At 36.6% G+C, this 27519-nt stretch overlaps 1 protein-coding gene across 1 annotated transcript in view; it reads left to right on the top strand.

Moving 5' to 3' along the window:
* LOC103050683 (1-acyl-sn-glycerol-3-phosphate acyltransferase epsilon) overlaps nt 1-26977 on the top strand; it is a 28516-nt gene extending 1539 nt beyond the window's left edge. The window contains exons 2-8 of the mRNA XM_088136871.1: nt 4720-4789; nt 6273-6388; nt 13245-13334; nt 15127-15217; nt 16755-16916; nt 22445-22568; nt 23667-26977. Coding sequence (XP_087992997.1) covers nt 4720-4789; nt 6273-6388; nt 13245-13334; nt 15127-15217; nt 16755-16916; nt 22445-22568; nt 23667-23892 — 879 coding nt within the window. The 3' untranslated portion in view covers nt 23893-26977. The remainder of the gene's footprint in view (nt 1-4719; nt 4790-6272; nt 6389-13244; nt 13335-15126; nt 15218-16754; nt 16917-22444; nt 22569-23666) is intronic.
* The last annotated feature ends 542 nt before the right edge of the window (nt 26978-27519 follow it).

Here is a 27519-nt window from a genome sequence, read left to right on the forward strand (position 1 = left end):
GGGCCGGAGCTGGTCGTATCTCGAAAATTTCGTAAGTAGGGGCGTTCGTAAGTGGAGGTACCAGGTACCACTGTACTTGCTTTCTTCACTGCCCCGAAAAGAGACAATAGGCCAGTAACTGGAAGGAAAGAGCGGCAAGAAACAATCTTGCCTCCATTTGATTGATTGCTGTTCCTGACCAGGAGTAGGTTGGTTGGCTGGCAAGAGAGTTTGGGAAGTGAGCAAATGCAGAGGGGGTGGTCCTAAGAATCTGAGCTCCTTCCTTGGGTCCAGAATGGGCACCCTTTTTTCCTGTTGAAATCAGTATTTCGTCAGGGGGCAGGTCCAGCTATAAAATCTGCATGGAGACAAGCTTTACTCCCGGGGATTTCAAGATTCCTTATTTTCCTCCCTTCTCTACAGTGTATCTCTCTGACCATATAAGAGAAAGTGTGATGATCCTACTCAGATGATCCCTATCTCTTGGGTTTTTTGCATTCATACAAATGTTACCCCCTCCCTCTTTATTGGTTTTGCTTTCCCCACCCCACTACACCATGGGTTCACTGTCTCCTTGGATATCTCCACAATGATCTAGTCACAGCTGCAAAGAGAGGCTGGTAGGTGGTGTGCATGCAAGTTTGGAGGTTCAACCACAGACTATATTTTTTGATTGTTGGTTTTTGAGGTTTATACCCCATGTTTCCTATAGGAACTTAAGGCCGTGAACACAGCACTCCTTCCTCCATTTTTTTCTGCACAACAATCCTGTGAGATAGGCTGAGCTGATCCCTGAATTAACAGAGTGTCATTGTGAAGATAGCTACTTCAGTCAGGCCACTGTTCTTTCTGCTTCCATTTAAATATAAATGACATAGAATTGTCCCTAAAAGCAGCATCGGTTCTTGGGGGACAGGGAGCTTCTTCAATGAAGTTCAGTGTAGTTTTTCACAAACATGATTTTAAAAGTTTCTCCCCATTTTTCCAGAGCAAGTATATGTTGTGAGTAATAATCCTGAATTAAACTGCATTAAACTTTTTAATATGTATATGATGATTAATTAAAATATTTTCAGAAGTTACATGGTATCAGCAATAGGTTTAACTTGCTTTTAACTCCCACTTTTAACTGTCTCATCTGCACATCTGCATATACTGTTGGAGGCACTGATAGGCAGGAACTGCAACTTTTGATTACAACATACTTTCCACTTCTTCCATTCCCACAGTCTCCATTTTAGTTTAAATTAATAACTTTAATTTCATCAATTTACATAATCTTTTAATTATTTCTGTTCCAGAGATGCAGTGTAAGATGCTTAAAGCTACATACACAGTGGATGCCTTTAGTTGATTTCTGGACAGTTTGCTATGTTTCTGGATTGCACTGATTTCGAATTGCAAGTGGGGAATTGGATGACTGAAACTACTCTTGCCTACCAAAAAGCGAAACACAGTAACCTTTTGGGCACACAAAAACTTAGCATATCAGGAAGATGAACTGTAGGAAGGCTTTCTATTTCGTACACGTTTTTCCCATAAGTTTAGAAGACTGTTTCTTGATTATGATATAACCCCACCTAAATTATGAAGTAGTATAAGCATCTCTAGCATCAAGTGATATTTAAATCTATTCAATGAACTGCTGTGGCAGTGAAATTGTACATCAGCTGTTACATACCTTAGAATCTTGCTGTATGTAAGCAAGAATGTACAACAATGATTTGCAAATTACTGTATGTTTTTAAAATGTTATGATTTTAGGCAATTTTAGAGATATATAGGTGGGCTCTACAATTTAATTTTTGATTTACCAATTTCCCACATTAAAGAAGCAATCCTTCTATAAGCAGTAAACTGAAACTGGAAGCAAGAATTTCTTTCCCCATAAATAATATGAAGCTAGGATGTGTGTTCTGTTTTTAATATTTTAATATTCTTGATACTTTCTCCATTCATCCCTGGGCTACTCCTTTAGTATCTCATAGGCTGTATTTTACCCACACTCATTTGGAATAGTCCAGCTGTGAATTGTCAGAGGGATGTAGCCTTGTATAAATATTCATAGGGTTGAGTGATTAATTTGTCATAGACATGCAAAAGATAAGCTAAACTGTATTCTGCTGTTTTCATCTTCAGGAGAATTCAGGTAAACTTGAAAGAAGCTGGGAGTTTATTACATGCGGTGAAGTTATTTACTGCAGTAACAGTGAGAAATGCCAGGGTCTCCAGATCTTGCTGCATGCCAACTCATAGCAATAGTGTATGAGCTGATTAGCTAATCAATATGATTAGTTAAACATGCAGTTTAGCAACATCTGGTGGGCTACAGATTTCCCACCTCTGTACAAATTTGGAGCATCTTAAGCAGCTTCCCCTCCTTTCATAGCCAAATTGTAGAGTCATTCTATCCTCCAGAAATGCATAGCTATCAAAGAAGGGAATTTGCTTAAGTAAGATATTACTTAAGGGTACACGTAGTCCTCGACTTACGACCATTCATTTAGTGACCAAGTTACAATTGGGCAAAAAAATGTGATTTACAACTGGTCCTTGTACTTACGACTGTTACAGTGTCCTCACCATCACATGATCAAAACCTGGGTGCTTGGCAACTGGCATGTATTTACATTGGTTGCAGTATCCCTGGGTCACGTGATCGCCATTTGTGACCTTCCTAGCCAGCTTCCGACAAACAAAATCAATGGGGAACCATGTGATTCTGTTAATGACCATCTGATTTGCTTAATCACTACCACAAAAAATATCGTAAAATCAGGCGTGGTCATATGATGCCTTGCTTAACGACCACACCATTTAACGACTAATTTTCCAGTCCCTATTGTAGTCATAAGGACTACCTGTGCTGCAAATTTTTCCAGAGTGGGAAACCTGTGGTAAATTTCCTCCTTATCTTTAAAACTCCTCTTCCTGAATTCTTCATGAGTGGCAAAAACTATAGAAGTAAAAATATTTGTTTGGGGTTTTTTTTTCATACCAAGCAACAAACAGTATTTGTAATTTATGCTGACCCATCATTTACTGAACTCGTTTTCTCAGGTTTCCACAACACATTGAACTATTAATTAATCACGCAGATTAGATTTGCATAATATACTGAGACACCAACTATAACATATTATGTGAACACACTCATATGCTCCTGTAAAAATGGAACAGTGCTATTGGAAACCAAAAAATGAGCCTATCCTGAAGTCTTTTTGTATATGCAAAGGGTTTGGAATATATGGTAGTCAAAAACAGCCTCATTTGGAAGCTAGGCCAAATATTGTGGATCCTCGAATGTTTATTTTTCAAGGGAAATATTATTTTACTTTTAAAAACAAAAGTACTGGTCCTTATAATGCTGTATCTTCTCGTTAACATGCATACCAGGTTTTATCCTTTATTTTCAGCCTTCAAGGAAGCTATTGTTTCTTTTTAACTTTCTCCTTTGTGCCTATATTTTCTCCTTGCCAACTAGGATGGTAGAAATGTTGTTATGGTATCCTGGTGTTTAAACATGCTTCTTTCAAAACAAGTGCCACTGAAATCAGCAAAACCTGTAGTAACGTAAATTCATTTAGGCAGAAGTATTTAGAATCAGCTGCTCATTTCAGAACTGTTGCCAATAGACAGATGTTCCTTTCAGTAAGATCATCAGGCAGATGTCAGGTGGTCCCTTCACTGAACAAGCTTGAATGAAGCTAATGATCTAAAGGTCAAAGGTTTGTGTATCCTATTGTCCTGTGCAATTTTAGACTTGTCCCTTTCCTCTAACGGTTTCCACCTTTCCCCCATCTGCGTTTAGCATTAGCTTTCTACTTGTAGCCAAAATTGCATATGAAAATTTCTTATAGCATAAATCATTGATATACTATTTGTAAATGTGTGGGTGTGGGTGTGTATATATGAGAGAGAGAGAGATTTGTCCCTTTGATTCTGTCTTGACTCCTGTCGACTGCCTGGGCTAGTTCCTGAAGTTTTCTTGGCAAGGTTTTTCAGAAGTGGCTTGCTGTGCCTGCTTCCCAGGGCTGACAGAGAGTGACTGGCCCAAGGTCATCCAGCTGGCCTTGGGCCAAGGTGGGACTAGAGCTCACGGTCTCCCAGTTTCTAGCCTGGTGCCTTAACCACTATAGTACGCCAAAGTGGCTCTTATGTAAATAATGTATCGTAAGGAAAATATGTCTACCTTGATAATACTGGTTTTCTTTATCAATTTAGAAACATCTACTATCCTATAGTTTCAGAAACCTGACAGAGGTGGAAAGCTTAATTTTACTCTTGGATTATGCTTGTTACTCCTCTGTGTCCGTAAGGAGGGAGAAGCTAGAAAAGATAAACTATCTCTAAGAATTATTAATACACATAACAGGAGTGCATCGTGGCTTAACTGTATTACCATACACATGATTACTTTTGCAAGAGAAGACATGATTTTTAAAATATGATTTCATTTTAAACTCTACTGTTAGAAAGCATAGATTAAGCCTGTATATGTGTTAGTACCTTCGCTTATATAGATTCAGACTCTTGTGTTTAAACGTAGATGTGGAATCAGTAGAATAACACATAATTTAAGCAGCGGACCAACACTGCATTGAGACGGAAAAGGGAATCAGAAGAATAATTAACATTCTTCCTCTTCAAAAGAACATTCAAAAAATGGAATGTTTGGCCTCTGATTTTAAATTTGTGTTTATATAATTAAGCTAACTAAGTACTTTCTCTCCCCCCCAGATAATTCTATATGGTGATTTGCCAAAAAGTAAAGAGAATGTGGTATATATATCAAATCATCAAACTACAGGTTTGTATATGGTTGCTTTCTCTATGAGATATTTTATGTGATGTAAATAATTAAAAACATATAAGGAGTGAAGTAGAACTATGTAGAAATATTCAGACTAAACTCTCCATAATTAAATATTTGGGTTACATACTAATTTATTGTATGTGTAAGATATGATAGAATTCTGATTGAAAAGGGCAAGTTTTCTACATACAGTGAGGCTTTTAAGATTCTTATCACCAAAATCAGGCTCATTCATTTCCTGACAATCTTTGATGCTCCTGCAAGATGAGATACCTAATTTTCTCCAGTTCCTCCCTGCTCTTTGTAATTGCCTGTCTGTACTGAAAAGTTACTTTGAAAGTTCGGGGACTCTATAGAATAGCATGGAAAGAAGTTCAAAGGGATACAGGAGTCAGATAAGATTGGTAAGTTTGGTTGCAATCTTCTAGTAGTAGAAGCACTTTCTACAAATGTAAAACTACAGTTGGATTCTGTCACAACCCCCCAAGTTTCCTTTTTGGTATTAGTTTTATTGATAAACCACCTTACACACACAAGTCTTTGCCTCTGTGGAAGAGATCTGTCTAAGGACATTTCCACTCAGCCTCTGGCTTCACCCACAAACTATCAGAAGCCACTTGTACCAGCCTACAACTGTCCTTCCTGTTGCTGTTCTTACAACACTGAGTTTTCCCCATGAGCCAATGATTGCTGTCTCCAGGTAACCAGTGGGGAGCAGAAAAATGGCACCCAGCCTGTTCTTTCTTCTTGTCTTGAGAAGCTGGGTGAAGTGGTGATAAGGCATCACAGCTTCTGGTGGTTACTTTGCTTTAACAGAGAGGGGGAGAACCAGGAAGTTGTGCAAAAAGCAAGAATTTCTGCCAGTTCATAACCACCTGCCCTCAAGCTCAAGTGTTAGCTTTGTGAAATAGTAATTGTGTTAATTGGCTCAGGTGCAAATAAGCTCTAAACTAACAAGTTGTGGAGTATATGAGCTACTCCTGGACCAGAAGATCCTTTTGTATCACTGATTAGCTGTTTATTGTGATCCAACATTAAATATTCATTTTGTAATCTATTCAAGGTAGTTAAATAATTTTGCGTCTGATACTTGGAGATAGTTTTTAAAATACCCTCTCTTTTCTAGTTCAGCTTTTAAAAGCACATTTTGTAGAATGACAGTCTATATCTACCATGTTCTGTATTATATTAAAATGAGTTGGCAGTCTTAGCCTTAGTGAAGTGGATTAAATAGCAGCAGATTAACAAATTGTATACATTTAAAACTTTTCTATTGAGAACTGAGAAATAAATGGAGAATGGAAAGTTAAAAGACAAAAAGAGAAGGAATGGGATTGTGGAAAGAGCTTATTTTACTTTGTAGCTAAGAAGCTCAATCCATGTTCATTAGCAGCATTTGTTTTTCAGGAAAGAGAATCGGTATTCCATATGCCAAGGATGTATTACGTTTGTAAATATTTGTGTTTTGGCTTTGCAGTTGACTGGATTATAGCAGACATGTTGGCCATCAGGCAAAATGCTCTTGGACATATTCGATACGTTTTGAAAGACGGATTAAAGTGGCTTCCTTTGTACGGGTGGTATTTTTCTCAGGTAAATCTTAATTCTGTTTCTGTAATTTTATTTATCATATTTCTATAGCCACCCATCGCAAAGAAAAGGGACTCTATGTGGTGCACAATAAAAAGAATTGTTAAACCAACATATTAAAACAAGTACAATAAAAAGACATCAGCAATATTATTAATAGCAAGATAGTTGAGAAAAATTGATGTTATGCAGCTCTTTATTTATCATATAGCCGCCCCTCTCACAGAAAAGTGTGTAGTACTGTAAAGTAACTAGCAATTACTGCTTATTTTTGATACAATTGATTCTGCATCTATTTAGAAGTAAATCCCATTAGTTTCAGTAAAATATCATCCCCAGTAAACGATCTCTGAGGTCTTTTGTTACTGAAGCATAGGGCATAAGAACTATAAATAAATAATATAGTAATTCTATCTTAACAATGAATTACTATTGCATATTTTGAAAGAAAAGAAATAAAAGACTATTTTACTGATCAAGGTAACTGATTTTGTTTGTATGCTAGAGAAGAAATGTATGCTTGGTTTTCAGTCTGGTTTAATGCTACTGCCACTCCACCCTCACCTCCTTATTTGTAACTCGCCTTAACATAAATCTAATCATAATAAATCATAATGAATGGCAAAAGTTGCTACGTTACTTTCATTTTGCTGCAAGAGAGTAACTTGACTACTGCCCTAGAAAATGCTAAGTATTGCAATCCTAATTAGATTTACTCAGAGAGACCACATTGTATTCATTCACTACCAGGCAAGTTGGTATCGTTTACAGTCTAGGTAGCCACTAAACCAAACATATTTAGGATTCCCATGTAAGAAATTTACCTTAATGTTAACATCTATTTCATTAATGTTAATGTCTGACACAGGTAAAGCCGTACATATTCATGGAATAATAGGAAAATAGAATTGTCTTACAGAAGAATGAACCAAAGCAGTTCAACAGATACTGGATATACTACAAGTGTCAACACCATTGACAAAAGATTTGAAAGAAACTGAGTCTTTTTCAGTAGCGTATTATTCTCTTTGAGTCAGTCTCCCAGTTTATGTAATAGATGTCTAGTTTATAATTTAGCAGCAATATTAATAAGGCTAATTGATCTGTAATTTGAGGAGCTTATGTGGTCCCCTTTCTTGTAGGGAATGGGATAATTATTCCTGTATTAGGTCTCTATCACAAAAAACCCATTCTTCCTCATGTATGAATTATTTACTTGCATACATTCTTCCGTTCTTTTGCTGTTTTGTTCCTCTAGTTGAACTTCATGTGGATTTCATCCTAGTAAACTATCAAGGTTTCTTTAGAGTGGTTGAAAGTTACAGATACACTTAGCAAAATTCAACTGCAGTGATTTAAATGGATGAATCCCCCTTTTATTTGGCAAGAATTTGGCAATGTTCATCTAATATTTTTATGCAGTTTCCCTATTGTAATTCAGTTAGATACAGAGTGGCTGGTTATCAAATTTGTGTGTGTGTGTGTGTGTGTGTGTGTGTACGCATGCCTTCGAGCTACTGCCTGGACTATTCATTACTGATAGTCGTTCCCTTGCCCCTGAACAGAAGGATTGCATTTTTAAATTCACCCTAGATCTGTTGCTATAGGGTAAAACTGTCTGGCATTCATTTTAAAAATACGGTAGTTTTTAACTGTGCATGCATTTGGCCAATGGGTGAGGTCACACTGTCTTTCCCCTTGCCTATGTAGCTACAGTGGAATTAGCTGTTGCATGGAAGTTTTTTTTTTTTCTTCCTGAAGGGAAGGGGAAACAGATAAAGTACATTAAATGTTGCGGCTGCTTGATCCCACCAAAAGATCTCTATAATCCAACATCCTGTTTCCTACATTGACAGGCAGCTGATGGTCCTCTCACCACTGATTGTGACCAGCTTGATATCCTATATGCCTTAAAATGGTAGAAGTCTTATATACTATAAAACTCACAGAAGTATTTAATTCATAGATCACATTATCTGGATTGTTCTTTCTCTTCTATTCTCTCATATCTGCAGTTTAAAAGGAATCCAATTTACTGGGATGTTACAGTATCTTTTGTTGTTCTTATCTATCTTTCCAGTTTAATCTTTCTGAATATTAATATTCTAAACCATCCATTAATACAGTACATGATCATGACACAAAAGTAATTTTTTTCTTTAAAACACGGTGTGCAGATTTGAGAAAAATACGTTTTTATGCTGTTTGGAGAGCAACAACTAGGATAATTCAGTGACCGCATTAATAACTCAGAGCTGGAAACAGTGCTTGCTGGTATTTAAGAAATAATACTGAATTATGAGAAATCTGCAATGCCGAGTGATACGTATATTTTATTCTCACTTTTATGCCCGAACCCTATGCCAAATCTGCAAAAACATGAAAACACTTCCTCTTCTTCCTGTTGATGCTGTGGTAGTGATGTCACTCGCACTCAACTAAAATTTTCCTGTGACAGTTAATTACAGAATTGTGATGGAATGTATGTTTCCTACCTCCAGTAAACATCCTGTTGTGGAATATGTGTATGTTCCGAATATGCAGAAAACAGACCGTTAGTTCAAGGAAAGCATGCTAGTAAACCCATCTGAGTTTTGGTTTGGTTTTGATCTACAAAAGAGGTCCTTAAATCATTGGAGGAGGAATATGACAATGCTTAAAAATTAGTAACAGATCTTAAAAAATATTTTTTGACACACAATTTCATGCCGCTTCCAAACAATTCTTGCATACACAATACAGTGGATAAAATTATGGTATATCTGGAGTAGAAATATATATACATATATTTAAATATATGCTGTGAAGAGAAACCAGAGCATATGGAAAATAACAATAGAGTTGATCAGGAAAGTGCTATTCCAGTTGAAGTTTTACATGGAATGGATTCTATTGGAATTTACTTCAGAAGAAGTATAAAAGATTATAACATGAACATATACAGTGGGGCAAAAAAGTATTTAGTCAGCCACCAATTGTGCAAGTTCTCCCACTTAAAAAGATGAGAGAGGCCTGTAATTTTCATCATAGGTATACCTCAACTATGAGAGACAAAATGGGGGAAAAAATCCAGAAAATCACATTGTCTGATTTTTAAAGAATTTATTTGCAAATCATGGTGGAAAATAAGTATTTGGTCACCTACAAACAAGCAAGATGTCTGGCTCTCACAGACCTGTAACTACTTCTTTAAGAGGCTCCTCTGTCCTCCACTCGTTACCTGTAGTAATGGCATCTGTTTGACCTTGTTATCAGTATAAAAGACACCTGTCCACGACCTCAAAACAGTCACACTCCAAACTCCACTATGGCCAAGACCAAAGAGCTGTCAAAGGACACCAGAAACAAAATTGTAGACCTGCACCAGGCTGGGAAGACTGAATCTGCAATAGGCAAGCAGCTTGGTGTGAAGAAATCAACTGTGGGAGCAATAATTAGAAAATGGAAGACATACAAGACCACTGATAATCTCCCTCGATCTGGGGCTCCACGCAAGATCTCACCCCGTGGGGTCAAAATGATCACAAGAACTGAGGAAAAATCCCAGAACCACACGGGGGGACCTAGTGAATGACCTGCAGAGAGCTGGGACCAAAGTAACAAAAGCTACCATCAGTAACACACTATGCCGCCAGGGACTCAAATCCTGCAGTGCCAGACGTGTCCCCCTGCTTAAGCCAGTACATGTCCGGGCCCGTCTGAAGTTTGCTAGAGAGCATTTGGATGATCCAGAAGAGGATTGGGAGAATGTCATATGGTCAGATGAAACCAAAGTAGAATGTTTTGGTCTAAACTCAACTCATCGTGTTTGGAGGAGAGAGAATATTGAGTTGCATCCAAAGAACACCATACCTACTGTGAAGCATGGGGGTGGAAACATCATGCTTTGGGGCTGTTTTTCTGCAAAGGGACCAGGACGAGTGATCCGTGTAAAGGAAAGAATGAATGGGGCCATGTATCGTGAGATTTTGAGTGAACACCTCCTTCCATCAGCAAGGGCATTGAATATGAAACGTGGCTGGGTCTTTCAGCATGACAATGATCCCAAACACACCGCCCGGGCAACGAAGGAGTGGCTTCGTAAGAAGCATTTCAAGGTCCTGGAGTGGCCTAGCCAGTCTCCAGATCTCAACCCCATGGAAAACCTTTGGAGGGAGTTGAAAGTCCGTGTTGCCCAGCGACAGCCCCAAAACATCACTGCTCTAGAGGAGATCTGCATGGAGGAATGGGCCAAAATACCAGCAACAGTGTGTGAAAACCTTGTGAAGACTTACAGAAAACGTTTGACCTCTGTCATTGCCAACAAAGGATATATAACAAAGTATTGAGATGAACTTTTGATATTGACCAAATACTTATTTTCCACCATGATTTGCAAATAAATTCTTTAAAAATCAGACAATGTGATTTTCTGGATTTTTTTCCCCATTTTGTCTCTCATAGTTGAGGTATACCTATAATGAAAATTACAGGCCTCTCTCATCTTTTTAAGTGGGAGAACTTGCACAATTGGTGGCTGACTAAATACTTTTTTGCCCCACTGTACAGTACTTTCATCTCTGAAACCTGTTCAAGCATTTTTGATTTCTGGCCTTGTCGTTACCCTCAGTTAGATTTTCTAGGGAAATGCATCATATTTGGCTGGAGCCTCACTTTTGAGGCAGAAGAAATAGGTTGAATGCACTTGATTCTGATTCTGGACTCTATGAATTTTTCACTGCAGTCTTAATCCTTTCGAGCTCTGCCATACTGAATATGGCACCACAGTCATAACACAAAAAAAGTGGGAGTAGGAGGGAATGGAATAAATACATTTAAGTAAAGCACCGGTGAAGAAATGGAGGTATTACATTTAGTGATGGGCTAGTCTGCACTTATTATCAGATTACCATTGATCTTCCCAAGGTCAACACGTTGGATTGGTGTGAGATCATTGTGGACAGGGGGCATGATCTTTAGTTGTACCATTTGCTTCAAAATATCATCTCTTCTACTGGTCAACAACCACCAAAATAGCAAGATGTCAAAGTATCAAAACAAAGATTAATAAGTGAATATTCGCACATTTAATATGAGGTCCCTATGTTACAAAATTATGGATGCTTTTTAAAAAATCTGATTTTAAAGGAGAAACATATTTAATCCATTTTAAAAACTTCATTTTTTTTCTTTCTGATGGCTCTTTTTTTTTAAAAAAAATTATACAGTATTTCTGCTTTTATTAGACAATGGGCGAACTTAACTTACCAGTTCCAGACACAAAATCGGATTGGGTAACCTGGAAGCAATTTGACTCATTTGGGGGTTTCTTTTTTGTTATCTTTATGCTTTCACGGCTTAAAAATTGACGGTGGAGTGGAACATTATATTACTGTGCAATTTTCCAGATATTACAAATGAAGGAATGGCCACACATCTTTTACATTAGATTAAAACCAACTATAATAATAGTAGTCTTGCCTTTGAATGTTGTCTTACTGATTTCTGGAAAGAGTCAAGTTTATAGGATCCAACATAAATAACAATAACTGACAGCCTTGCTTTTTTTTTTTTTTTTTTGCAAATGAGGTAGAAAAGAGACTGATGACCTCCCAAGTGTTCCATTTGTTTTAGAGTTTTATTAGGACCAGCAGATAAAGCTTTGTTTATGTTTGCTCTTTGATGTTTAAGTGTACACCTGTATGAGGCAGCTAATCTTTGCCAAAATGAGGTGTTTCCCACAACGAAGGCAACTGTCTACTTCAACTGCCATTCAAAAGGTTTGAGTGACACAAAGTAATGTTCCAGTTTTGCTTGTTTTTTTGGAAGCCAGAATGGGCAGGGAAGCTTGTAGAGATATTGCTTTGGAAAGCTGCTTCCAAGGAGCACTTCCCATAAACATTTGTTGAAGTGAAGCTTTTCCTTAAAGCTTTGTACAACTCTAATAAGCTGGCTTGATAAGCTTGGCTCCTTAGCAACATAATAATAGAATGAGACTGGGTGAACATCTGAGGGATGTTCATAAAAAATAAGAAATGAAGCCTTTTTTACCCTGGCTTCTCCTGGTGGTAAAAATATTTTGTTAACTCTTGGTATAATAAAGCAATCTTTGCATTAGCTGTTATGTAAAGCAGCATTCATGAAATCATCAGTACTGTATATTTTAAGTGAAAATATTTGGTGTTGATAAAGCTCACCAGCTTCTGTCTTTATTCGTCTTGGAGAGATCATTCCAAAATACTTCATTATAAGAGCATTAAAAAACTTAGTATATATAATCAACAATAGTCTTTTACAGATCTGGGCTACACCCATTATTAACGGACTTATACAACAGGGCTTTCCTTCCTAGTTCACACCCTCATAAAATGTGCTGTGAGACAACATAGAGCGTGTTTTGAGATATGGTGGCCTGCAGGAATAAGGAGTATACATTCTGTGAGCATTCTATTGTTAATGGATGAACATTATTAAAAGCAGACGTATGTATGTAAATATGATACATTCAGTAGTAATTCAATTTTAACAGTTTGCTGAAACATAAGTGATCTCATTAGGTGCTTTGTATTCCAAAGAAAAATTCCCACACTTAGAGAAATGTTCCTTGACTAGCATCCATATAGAATCAAGTATCTCTGGGTCAAAAAGTACATTTTTTCTCTGTTTCCTATTTTTTTGAATAGAATTTTTTTTACAAAATTAAAAAAAAAAAAATCTGCACGTTCCTATCTTTGCAAAGTCAAACTTAAGAGCATGGAAAGCTGCTTATTCTACAGCAGGGTAAAATGCTGGTACTTTAAATTTTTTATTCTAGAATATCAAAATACTGTTTTATGAATCATTTAGAGTTATAAACATTTTCAATTTATTTATGTACTAGCATGGCGGAGTGTACGTGAAACGAAGTGCCAAATTTAATGAAAAGAAAATGAGGAACAAATTACAAAGCCAGATGACAGCAAAAACTCCAGTAAGCTTATTGATTTCCACTTCGTATGTACATTCTGTGTGTGTGTATGCATGCCTATAGTTGTGTGTTTGTGATATCAGCTGCCACAAAAGTGAGATAAACTGATATGAAAATGGCAAACTACACGAGTGAATTCATTGGCGTAATTCCCCTTTTCCCCCTTTTCTACAGAATGGAATGCTGGGTTTATACTTTCCTTCCAAGAAGTCAAGCAGTTGCTCTAAGCAGATCTCTCTGGTTGGTTGCTAGAAGGATAAACATCTGTATCTTCCAGGAAAAGTCCTGGTATTAGGATACAAAACTGTTTGTATAGAAAAATTAGGCTACCACCTCTTAATCTAAATTAAACAAACTTTATATTGGTGAGAAAGCCTGAATTTATCTGAGTCCTTTTGGCCACACATGTAAGGTTCAAAGGCTTTTTAATGAATATTTTAAAGATACAGAATATTGCTTTGACAAATGCTTATCAAGAATAGCCATTATTTTCATCTCTTCTGGACTCAGCTTGCTTGCAGTCATCCGTAACTTCTATATCATTGCAGTTTGATCCTGGTTTTTAGAAGAAACTTAAATGATGATCTGCTATGATAACTACAGTGAACTATGACTTGATGCAAATCTAGAATAACTAGATGGATTATGGGAAAATAGCAGTAGAAAAGCATAGGACTTATTGCTTTAGCATCAAATCACATTTTGATACATCATCTTCTACCTTTTTCTTTTACTACCCAAAATAGCTTTTATTTATGTACTTTTATTTATTTGAACAATTTCCATAGCTACCCATCTCCCATAGTGACTGGGTGCCTTACAAAAAATTAAAACCAAAGCAATGCAACGCAATTTATAAACAATATAAAAAGAAAATATATACCCCGTGCCGGGGTAAAAAAAAAAAATCTATTTTGGTCATGGAGACAACAACCAAACCACCAGCCAGCAGGAGTCACTTAATCTTCCAATCCAAACCACCTGTGGAAGCATCCAGGTCTTTTAATGCCTTGCGAAAGGCCAATGGAGTCAGGACCATCTAGATCTTGGAGGAGTTAATTCTGTATTATTGGTAGAAATAAACAAGGATTGATAACGCTGCATGGACTTCTTTCAGAATGGTTTCTTTACGTTTCTACCATGATCCATAGAATGTTCAGTGCAGCTTTATATGTCACTTTGCGACTGACATATAGAGTTAATGTATACTTTACAGTATATATTATATATACTATACAGGAAACATTTTGATTAAGATATTTAAAACTGAAGAAACTCATTCTTTTAAACATTTTGAGAATTCTGTTTAAGGGTGATATATACCCCTTTTAAACAACCCTAAGCAACAGTAGTGGCAAAACATTAATGCAAGTTTATATTCATGAAAAGTTAAGGTAATGACTGATGCATAGTTGTATTTTTTTTACCAGCAAGGAGAATAAGAATGCAAATTAAAGGGAAAAAAGGAGTTTTGATACATTGATCTTATTGTCCAAATAATTCACAATTGATGAAAAGGTGATGTTAAATGAACTGAGTTTTGCTTTAATGCAGTAACTCTGGCTTAGCTCTGCATTATTTACAAATTACACTTGTGAGAACTGATAGGAGCACAATTGTGTTATGCAGGGCTGGAAGAAAAAGAGACTTTTGACTGGAGCAACCTCATGGAAGCTCAGTCTTACAACTTACTTGTCATTCAGTTCTCAGTCTTAATGGTAAATTGTTTAACTTAATAAAACTGTTTGTACATATATATATATGTGTGTGTGTGTGTGTGTGTGTAATTCCACAGATGTACCTTGTGATTTTTCCAGAAGGAGCAGTTTACAATCCAGAGCTACCAAAAGTCATTGCAGATAGTCAGTCATATGCTGATAAGGAAAGTAAGGAAAACAAGGTGACTGAGATGAAAAGACAAGCGTGACAGAATTCCATTTATTTAAAATATTTTTCTCCCACTTTTCTGCTAAAAAACACTTCTGAAGATGAAGTGGAAGGAAATAGATTACAAGTGGTTTTCTTGAAATGTAGTGTCATGTGGCAAATACTAAGCTGTTAGAGCCAGGATTTTGGGGGTAGTAGAATCTCCACTCTTCCCAAAGATGTTTTTTAAAGCCCCAGCTTATGATAGGGGTAGTGCAGTTATCCTGATCCTGATACCGTTGACCCATGGCGCCTTATTGGACCTCCTCTGAGGGTTGGGAGTCACTGTTTTACAGTGATTTCTCCTCCTTCATGAAGGAGAGGTTCCAGTCAGTGATGGTCATGTCCTGAACCCTTCACTGTGGGATGCTACAGGGCTTGACACTCTTGTCCTTCCTATTTCATCTCTATGTGAAGCTGCTGAGCAAGGTCATCCACCAGCATGGGTATCAAGTATTAAAATTGATGCCCAAGATGGATTTGTGCAAAGGCCCTCCCTGACACTGCTGCTACCTGCCCTTCCAGCAGGAGCCCACTGTCCAAGAGACCCCCCCCCCAAATTGTCCACCATTTATATCTGAGAGAGTGCAACCCCTTCCAGAACTAAAGGTGGAAAATCTCCAGAGCCAGGTGACCCTAAAGCCCACAGCCATTTGGTCTTGCTTACGCTCATCTGAAGCCTGTTCTTCCCCATCCAGATACCCCACACACACACGCAAGCTTTCAGACCCTGAGGAAGAATCTTGGTATCATTTGATTGGCCTAAGAGATGTATAACTGGGTATTATCAGCATATTGGTTGACCAGCAGATGACCTCATCCAGCAGTTTTATGTTGATATTAAAAGGAGCAGAAAGAGAGTAGAGCCCTGAAGGACCCCACAAAGAAAAGATTTAATAATGTGATGTTAGTGATGCTACGGGATTGGCTACATAAAATTATTTATTTTTGCTTATGCAATTTATCCACTACCTCAGTCCAAAATAGATTTCTAGACACTTTACAGATATTAGTAATATGTACAAAATACATAATAATACATAATATAAATATAGATGTAGATTTGTAATGACGTTTCATTCACATGTCACTTATTTAACATGTTCATATTTGGACTCTTTGGATGTATATTTTGTGTTCCATAATGTGATAGTAAGTTACTGAAGAATATTTTTGCCACAACAGATCTTTCTCTTCAGTGAGCAGAGAAAGTTTGGGTGTCTTCTTTGCAAATTAAATGTGTGTCTTGGAGATTTAGCAGATCTGGCACTTTAGAATATGCCCCAAGATTCACCGAATTGATCATTGATGCTGGGCAGACATGTGATAATTCTCCTTCAGGGTTAAAAAAGAAAAATAAAAACATTAGTTTGGGTCTAGGGAAAAGCAGGAATTGATGACTGACTTTACAGCTGTCACCTGAAGGATGTAGAGATGTTATCATTTTTCCTGTGCAACCTGCTAAATCCTTTTCCCTATACCTTTCCTCTTGGTTAGGACTCTCAGTATTAAAACACGTTCTTACTCCACGGGTGAAGGCCACTCATGTTGCTGTTGATTCCATGAAGAGCTACATAGATGCAATTTATGATGTTACAGTGGCATATGAAGGTACTGTGGACCATAAAGGACAAAGGAAGGTAGCACCATCCATGACAGGTGAGTAGGTATTACTTAATTACTTTTACAAAACCTCCTCTTACCTGAGTCAAGCTGGGAAAAATTTGTATCCTTCATGGAGTTTCCAAAACATTCAAGATGAACTTTTTTCTGGATCCCAAATGATATGCAGTTGGGCACAGCTTTTTGCTTGACTTCTTAGTTTTTAATTAATGGCTTGCTTCCATTTCGGTTGTCTTTCTACTGGCCGGCAAATGTATTTGTGTAGATAAGCTAGCATTTAACATGATTTGTTGCTACACTGGACTTTAAACTAGGGGGGAGCTCTTTGGTTTTTTTTTAATATGTTTTTATATTTTAATTATATGGTTATATCTATATTTTTTTAACATATAGATATATTAAGGACAGCAACTTACTTTACTTTGTAGCTTGTTCAGGCAGGCATAACCTGTGAGTTCCATAATCTTTCTCTCCTAAAAGGGCAAGAATGAGGTCTTACCTCTTATATCATAACAAGAATCACCATATGTGAGCCCAAAAATGTTTCTAATGGATTTGAGGAGGGGAAGGACAGAAATAAAAGTGAAAATAGAAGATTTCACCCCACACAGAGCAGGCACACACATTGATTGATTATGTGCCAACGGGTCAATGTCAGCATTAAGCAACCACATAGGTAGATATTCTCCAAGTCTTTGAACCATGCACCCATCGTTGCTGTAAGTGATTCCATTTCAGTTGTCTTTCTATTTGTGCATTTGTGCAGATAAGCTAGCATTTAACATGATTTGTTGCTGCACTGGATTTTAAACTGGGTGGGGGGGAGTTCTTTGTTCTTTATTAAATGACCTGGTCATTTGTGCCTTGAGTGAGATTTGTTCTGTGATCCATTTGTTTATTTTCTGGGCCATTCATAGTATTCTCAGGACTCTTTTCCACCATCAAATATCAAAAGCATCAATCCTGTTTCTATCCTGCTCCTTCAGAGTCCAACTTTCACTTCCATAGAGTATCACAGAGAAAACCATTGTGTGCACAATTCTGATCTTTGTGGGTATAAACATATCGTGACATCTGAATGTATTTTCCAAGGCCTTCATTGCTATTTAATCAAGTACTTGTCCATGGCATATTTCTTTACTGCTGCTTCCTTTACTATTGATAGTCAATCCAAAAAGCCAAAAGCTGTCCCCCATTCACTGTCTTCATTTTTAATTCCAACCCTCATTGCTATACCTATTTTCATTAGTTTGATCTTTATATGTAATCATACTCCCATTTTGTCACTAGGTTGCTTGATTTCATTACTAGAGCTTGTAGATCATTTTCATTTTCAGCACTCAGAGTAGTGTCATCAGCACAGCACACATTATTGATGTTTCTTCCTCCAAGCCTTTTTGGTTTCCTATACAGTCTAACTACATTTTTCTACTTAATATTTCTAACATTGGCATTAGGCCTATACAATCTAACTACATTTTCCTACTTAATATTTCTAACATTGGCATTCTAGTCTCCAACCATAAGCAGCACATCTTGCTTGCATGTTCTTTCAATTTCAACTTTAATGTGACCATAAAACTCATGAATCAGTGGTTGGGCATAAACTGGAATAATCAAAATAATCTCATTATTGAAATCTACTTGATGTAATCATTGATTGCATTGTAGCCAAGTATTGTTCTTGCTTTATCCTTCCTATGAAAGCGCTGCTCTTCTTTCTTTGTTTTCATGTCCTGAGTAGTAAACAATATGATCTCCTGACTGAAAGTGTTCAATTCCTATCCATTTCAGTTTGCTGATACCTAAGATGTCAATGTGTAATCCATTCATGTCATATTTCACTGTGTTGAACTTTTCCATGTTCATGCCTCTTACATTAAGGACACCCATATTTATCCTTAATAATTGGGCAGCTCCGAAACCATGGAGAAATTTGTACAGAATAAAGATATCAGATAATTGCAAGAGAGTGTCCCCTTGTTTCGGGAAGAGTAACTAAACAAGATAGGGAATTAAGTAAGATACATAGGAATTCTCTCCAACCCTTTTACTAGTAATTGCTGTATTTTCTTCTGTGTAATGAAGTAGTGGGTTGTGTGCATATTATTTATGTATGCATGCAGTTTTTCCCACAAAAAATGCTATTTAGTTTACTTATAAATACACTCTTAGGATAGCACTGCTACCCTGTTTTCTCCTTTTTATTAATAATGGTTTTTTTAAAAAATAGAACATGTATTCATGTCTACGGTTTTTAGGAAATAAGGCTTTGGCACAGATTTACTGTTAAGGAAACAAGGATCACTTTGCATTTAACTTTTTAAAGTTGAGAAAATTTGTTACTGTTTCTTTTTGGATTTTTTTTTAATCTTAATCTTAAAAATAAACTGTAAAAATAGGTGCATTTTCTGAGAATAGAATTTACGGATTTTATTTGAAACAAGACAGAAACTCTTTCATTTCGTACCAGTATATCCAGGTAAAAAATAAAATCTGATGCATTCGTCTGAGCCCTATCTATCTATCTATCTATCTATCTATCTATCTATCTATCTAGCCAGAGTTGCTAGGGGTTGGGCAAATACATTTAATAAATTATGATTAATATGATTATTATTTACCTCAGTCTGGAAGTGGCATATTTTCAGTTATTGTCCTATTTACAGCAGGTCTCCAATCTTGGTGGGGGAAAACACCCCCTGCCCCAAGATCTATCTATTCTGGCTGCTATTATTGTAATTTCTTTGATTGTTGTGAGCTACTCAAGGTCACTGAGAGTCTGGCAGCATACAAGTTTAATAAATTGTCATTATCATTATTATTATTTGCCTGTCCCTAGCTGATGCTTCCATGCTCTTTCTGTGGTAGAGTTCCTGACCTTTTCTAATTTTTTTTCCTCTCTTCCTTCTGTTTCCTATCTTTGTGCTCCTTTCCCCAGGAGGCAAGGAATCTGTAATGGGTTTCCATTGATACCCATGGACAACATATTACTAGCTCCAGCTTTTAAATATCTGGGATATCTGAATAACTATGCAGATCTCCCAGTTCGTTCTCTCTTGTCTCGAGGTGCTCAGGATACCATTTTTGTTACAGGCAGAATTCTAGCCAGGTCATATTTATGCCTACTCAAAGTATTTAACCTTTAACCTTGGAACAAGTCCCCCCTAAATACCTAATGTTATACATCACTGTTGTAGTGCATGCTGGCAGGCATTGACATTAGAGGAAAAAGTGGGGAGTAGATTCCTATTGTGTTTGATAATATAGTAATTATTAAAAAAACCCAAATGTGTGATTTCCATGAATTATTTTGTATGTTCATCTGGTGGTGGTGGGGACCTGGCAGGATCCTGTTTTCAGCTACTTCTGCCTGAACCTGAAGAGGTCTTGGCTTTTGGTCTAGGCTTTCCTCCTTAGGCCTCCAGCCCATTTTTAGAATTAAGATTCATTTCCAAAATTCCTAGCTATAATGCCTCTCCTTAAATCAAGAAACTTCGGTGTCTTTGTTACTTAATTTATTTTAAATTGTCTGAATTTTTCATTTCCTGTCTCATTATGGTGCTTCTGCAAGCAAATACAGATGCTTGCTGATGTTTGAGTTCTATTTTTTTTTTAAATTTCATATGACTGAAAAGTATACTAGAAAGAGTTCCTTTCAGGATTTTTGTTCCCATCAGTGTCCCCTTCGTGCATTGCAAACAATATCTGGTTCACAGTTAGAAAGCCAGCATCTAATGAAAAGTTTGAGGTAGTATATGGTTCTTATCATGTTCTTTGTGGAGAAGGATTTTGTTTTATTTCTGCTTCCAAGAATGGCCTTCTGGCAAATTTGGAAAAATTAAGCAACCCATCAAATTCTGGCATTTCTAGGTGTTATCCCTAAAATTGGATGTAATTTGTACTTAATGAATTGCTACAGTGAGGTTTAGTTTTGTAGCATAATTGCACAAACCTTGGGGGAGTTGAACCAATGAGAAATTAAGGGTCATGGGACTATACAACCTTTGTAGCTCTGAGGATAAAGTCCAGCTGTTTCTTCACAAAAACAAATGCCATAAATTGTTCCTATCCACTGGTAAGCTGTAGTGGTTACAGTGACATTGTGTCTGTAGAAAATGAATTGGTCTCCCTGAGATGAACTGTATGATTAAAATAGTTTCTTGGAACTCTTAAGTTGACCATTCTGGTAAGAACCCTGAAGAACTGGATTAATTAGTAATGCTGAGGCCAAGAGCATCATAACATGGAGAAGAAAGTGCTGATTTCTGTCATAGTTGATTCCACAGTGAAAAAGAAAGTAGTAGAGGAGCCATGGCTTCTTGAGACGAACTCTCCTGTTTGCTTTCTTGCTACAATGAAGGCATAAACAGGGTTGAGGCTGTAATCCAATATAATGTGTTTTTTTTTCCAGAATTCCCAGACGAAAGCAGTTCCTTGCACCTGTCAAATGATTCCAGATACTTTAGGCAGGCCAGAGTTGAGTTTTCTAGTCTTAGAGTTTCCTCACCTGCTTGTATTTAGCAGAAATACGGCTAGGTGTATGTTAACCATTCATATTCTCTACAAATCTCAGAGTAATACTGGAAGACAGTATAATTTATCAAACATATGGGAGAAAAGTATTGTCGTATTGATTGTATCAGTTGTGTATGTAGAATATCAAATTTAAAAACAAGGGAAATATTTTGCCCCTGAGTATTCAAGCTTTTTACATCCCACTTTTAAAAATAAGTAACTTTGACTGTAATATGAATGAATGAGACTTACCAAGTTCCTTTCTGCCCTATCACTCAGGATGGTGACTTTCACAGTTGGTTCAAGAAGAGTTGTGTGTATGAACCCAAAATCTTAAGCTTATCTGTATCATTTCCACAATTCTCTACAGAACTATAAGTTGTTCCTTGTACTTTTAAAGTATCTGAAATGCTTTTTTGATTAGAGATGTAAGAGCATGCTGCAGAAAAATAGAATAAGAGAAAAATATACATGCATACTTCAATAGCTCTTACACATCTTATGAAAGTAACACTTCCACTTAATAGAGAAACTGTAAAAAAGTTGTTATGTTCTTTTGTATCTTTCAAAGAAAAACTATAATATTTCATATAAAAGGAAGGAAATATTCTTTTTGTTCTTTTTCTCCACCCAAACTAAATTAAAGCAGGAATCTTTATTGTCATTATCATTCAATCGGGCCTGTAAAGCATTTGCAATATTGTAAAGAGGCATATGGGGATGTGAAGAGTTTTATTTTCCTATATATTTTCAATGTGTAACATAAAATATTAGCAATTAATATCTTTAAACATATCTCTGAAAAAGTCATAGATCTTACTATTCAATTTTTAAAATTTATCTTGAAACAAGTATATGAAGCTTTTTGGAACAAAAGGTTTGCTAGGATGGCTTACAAAGCAATTTAAAATCACAGTTTAAAAATCCAGACTTGAAACATGGATCAGTTTTTAAAGATTGTTAAATAAATAAGTTTGCCTCTATTTTATAAATAACTGGAATTAGTCATATGACAGGAGTATTTATAATGTTCTTCTGGATTTTAGACTTTCTTTGTAAGGAGTGCCCAAGAATTCATATTCGTATTGATCGAATTGAGCTAAAAGACATTCCAGAAGAACAAATGTTTCTGAGAAGATGGCTTCATGAACGTTTTGAAGTCAAGGACAAGTAAGTTGTAAAAGGCCTGGCTCTGCATCTGGAGCATTTGATATTTTTTTGAAGAAATAAAGACCAACTATCTTTCTTACTTGCACTAATAATAAATCAAATGTTTCCTGCTTAACATTTTACGAGTTATGGTGAGTTATATGCTATATTGTGCATGGGAAGATTTTAATGTGGAAAGTAGAATAAGGTGGTAAAAAGATTAGTAGCTATGAGAGTGGGAAATATCACTCAATCTAATGTAGTGGTACTTGTGACTATAACTGTGAATCAGTATTGATATGAATATCCTTTATTCTCAGGCAAAAACAAGGCTCCAATTTTAATCAGTATATCCACATCTATAAAAGAAGATTAAAACTGGACCCATTGTTTTTGCCTGAGAATAAAGGGTATTCATATCAATAATGATTCAATAGCAGGCTTACCCTTCACGGCAAGCCATAAGGTAGCTTGATTGATTTTGGCTTTGAATGCTATGTATATTCAGCCAGTGGTGGCTTATCCCACAAACCTGGGTTTATGTGTTACAGAAATGCACCCAGAATGTATAGCTTAGCTAAAGCTATAGTCATTTGCACTTGGGAAAATAAAGCTATGCAGAGCATTCAGAATTGGTGCTTCACAAAGCACATCAGTGTGAACAAAGCACTCTCTTTGAAGATTAAAGCAGCCGCATCCTTTGCAAGACTCATGCGGCTGCTTCAAAAGACTTCCATTGGAACTGCCAGAAAATCAGCTATTAAGGCAGCTGGCAATATTCCTTAAAACAGCCACACAAGCTTCCAAGGGTTGTGACTGCTTGAACATTTCAGAAAGCTTCGTATGTGCTAAGTTGCTTTGTAAAACACCTTTAATGCTTTGTACAGCCCTGAACAGAAGTGTGGCTAACTTACATACTGTAATGAAATTTGTGCTACTTGCAGACAATTAAATAGTTCTGTCCAGAATATGTGAAAGAAGTTGAGGCCAAAAGTCATGGTTCTTGGAGGAAAGCTTTTGTGATAAATTGTGAGAGAAAATGAGAGAATTTTATAAAAGCTTCTAACCAAAAGTATATGATAAATAAATCTCATGTTTAAATCTTTTCTTTGTTCCTAGATTGCTAATAGAATTTTATGATGCAAAAGATTCTAAAAGAAGAAACAAGTTCCCTGGGAAAAGTGTTCATTCCAAACTAAGTCCTCAGAAAACATTGCAATCCGTATTATTTTTAAGTGGCCTGACCGTCAGCATGCTACTGACAGAATTCGGAAGGAAACTTTATATGAAAACATGGATATATGGGGGTTTATTAGGCTGTCTGTGGGTCAGTATTAAAGCATAAAAACTCTGCACTAACAGTTAGTGGCATTTCTGTCCTGCTTTGCCCGTCTCATCAAATTCTTTCGTGAATTTGTATTAAAATTTTACAGTCTTACCAATTGAATATTGTATCAACAGAGTCTGGTAATCTAATTTTGTTGTGGTTATGAGAAAAAGGTAAATTATATTTCTGATTTTGGAGAACAACCAGGAGATAACCAAGGCTTAGCACATTTTTCTTCCATGAACATATATGTGCCTACATATAACTTAAATGGTATGTGTTTATACTAGTTTAAATGGAGCAGGGAATGGATTTTCTAGTATTATTTTAGATGAATATACTTCTGACAAGGTCTTGCTGCTTTTTAGTTTATTGCAAAGGCTGTTATATCATAAACTACAAACCAAACTAATTCCTACTGACACTTTCTTTTCTATTTTAATCTAGATTTTTTTTTTTAAGTTTTGAAAAATAGTTGCTCAAGGACAGCCTGTAAATGTAGGCAAAAAAACTCTTTATGAAAAAATGAGTTTAATAAATGAATGAAATTTTGATTCTGTTATATGGCTAGTTAACTTCAGTGTTATTGGTAGAAACTTTTAATTTTACCCATAAAGTGTAGTTGTTACTTTTTTTAAAATATCTTGTATTTGTACATGAGTAAATACATACTCAAAATCGATAGATAATGCACTAATTGAAGCTCATTCAGTTATAAATTACCTTTGCCAAATTTCCAGAACACTTCAGCTAAACTATTAGACAACTGGTGCCATAAAAATCCATGGATATTCCAAGTTCCTGGTTAGCTCCAGGCTGCTTCATGTACAATGACCTGCCTACACAGATCTCTTCATGTTAAGGAGAAAAACATACACTCCTGCTTGCTAATATACCTGTTGTGAAACAACAGTTAGAGGTGGAAAATGTTATTTGTGAAATGGGTGTGAACTGAAGTGAGCAGTGCTGCTGTGCAATCAAAACTACATTTTATGGTAATGAGGAATATCCATATGTTCTTGCCAAAATATAAAATATGTCTTTGTCAAATCTTTGTCTGATACGATCTAAAATGACTAGGTTTAGGTTTTTTATAATATTAAACATATTTTGCCTCTGTATGTAAATAAGAACTGGTTCTTCTTTATATTTCTCTTAAAGTTATATAATGTATTTATAATTCTTTAGACAATGATTTTCATCCCCTTCATTGTTTGCCTTTTTGTTCTCAGGTTAATGGAAAAATCTATTAACAAATTTTAACAAATTTTCTGGAAGGAAATTTAGAATATTTAGAGTGATGTATTGTACTTTTTCTTAAGTAAACCAAAAGACCCAGTCATCTACAACATACAGTGTAAGGACTGTAACAACCACTATGTAGGACAGATAGGCAGGAGAAAGGAAAACAAAAGACCAGAACATCTCCTCACTAGCAGTCATCACCCAGATAAGCAGAGAACAACACCAAGATTATCACCAGACATACAATCAAGCAGTAAACAATACCCTAATAAAGGAACTACCAGAGGGAAGAAATAAAGCCCACACCCCCACCCACACTGGCAGGGCATGCCACAGTATATAAACAGAGAGCAAACCCCATTCCATTCTAGCACTGAAGATGTTACCCACCCAGGTAACGAAATGTTTGCAAGAAAACAACCAAGCTCAGAGGACTCCAAGGACTCCACAGTTCAACCCTGAGCTACACATACTCGCTTATATTAACATCTGTCCTCTGCCATGGTCAGTTCACTCTCTATTAGTCTCTGGAGTTCTCAGCAGCCACTCACTGCCAACATGAAGAAAGAAACCCAGACATCTGGTGGATGCTGTTTGGTTTCAGAAGGAACTCAGGGTTGTTCCTGAGGCTCTGATGCATGTTTTGACTGAGGCCCTGGTTGTCACCTGGAATGAGAAGGCAGCCATGGCCTTGGATTCGATCAGATTTCTGCAGGCTCTCTGTGCATAGTACCTTGTATTATGAATACCTAGTAGCTTGGTATTCAGACAAGTCAGCCATCAACAGGCACATGGAGATAAACAACATCTACACACTATTCAAAAGAGACAATAAAAAGGAAACAAAAAGACCAGAACAGCCAGTATGTAGACAGAAGGCTATCAGAGCGCATCTGTGAACACCAACTAGCAGTCAGAGGACATGCTGAAAACTCCTTAATCTCCAACATATGGACAGACTCAACCATAGTTGCAACTGGGAAACTCTCAGCATCTTAGACATGAGGGAATTCCTGGAAGCTTGGTATTCAGACAAGTCAGTCATCAATAGGCACATAGAAATAAACATTTATACACTGTTCAAAGACAATAAAAAGGAAACAAAAATACAGAACACCACCTCGCCAACGATCAACACCCAGATGAGGGATTAACATCAAGATTAACACCAGACAAACAAGCAGTAAACAATCAATACCCTAATCAAGGAACTACCAACTCAATCAAGCAGTAAACAACAGCTTAATTTAGGAACTACTAAGGAGAAAACAACACCCCCATCAACACTGACAGGGCAAGATACTGTATATAAACAGAGCAAACCCCACTTCTAGCACTGGAGATGTTACCTAGTCAGGTAACAAAACGTCTGCACGAAAACAAGCACAGAGAACCCCAAGGACTTCACAGTTTTAAAGCTATTTGCACAAAGTCGGCTATGCACACTTAACTTCCAGCACAGTCAAGTGAGGCTGCAGGGGAAATTTAGCAAGATAGGATTAAATTTCTAATAGAGTACTTGGCCAGGATATGGTTTGGTATTGTTAGTGCTCATCACAGAAAAATAATACTAGAGTTTGTAGCATTGTTCAGCTCCAAAATAATTCTAAACTCTAAGACAGCAGTTGGAATCTGAGGTTTGGCTTTAAAGCAAATCACTTAATAGGCACTTGAATTTCAAAGAATGTAAGGTCTTCATTTTTTTTTTTCCTTTTTAATACATGCCTGGACTTTATGCATTCTGGTAGCACCTGTAGAAACCTTGCAGTTCATATTTTGGCTTCTTAAATAAAGCACTTTAAATTGTAAAACTGAAAAGATTTTAATAGTGGGCTAGATAAAAATTTAGTTGTTAAGACCAGTTTGACACTGAACTGCTGCAATGTAGTCAGAATACATTAAAGAATATTAGAATGTTTGTGAATCAAGACAAAATCCGCTTTTTCTTCTCAAATAATTCATAAACTGCATTATGACTTACTTAAATATAAGAAAAAATTTCAGTCTGTATAAGGCAACTGAAATAGCTTAACAGTGTAAATTATTTCAAATGATTGAAGCTGGTTGAGCCTTGAAGACAATTTTCCTTTCATGCACACACCAGACTCAAATAATGTTTCAGTCTTCTTTAACCTGTGCCCTCTCCAAATGGTCAGACTTCAGTTCCAAACCAGAATTCCTGCTGCTGAGAATTCTGGAGTTGAAGTCATATCTGGAGAGTGCACAGGTAGGCAAAGGCTGATGTAGGGGGGGAAGGGAATTGCTTTTTTGCAAGCCCTGGATATTCACACCTGTAATTTCTTTTTTTGGTTATTATTTCTGAAGACAGCTGAAGAATATTACTGAAGCTGTTTACTCACCCGTGGTCATTGTAAGGAGTGAAGTTGGGGTTGCTGCTTG

This window comes from Python bivittatus, unplaced genomic scaffold, assembly GCF_059951505.1.
Source record: "Python bivittatus isolate LINGU-HERP-01145 unplaced genomic scaffold, Pbiv_v1 ctg000020_np1212, whole genome shotgun sequence".
Lineage (NCBI taxonomy): Eukaryota > Metazoa > Chordata > Lepidosauria > Squamata > Pythonidae > Python > Python bivittatus.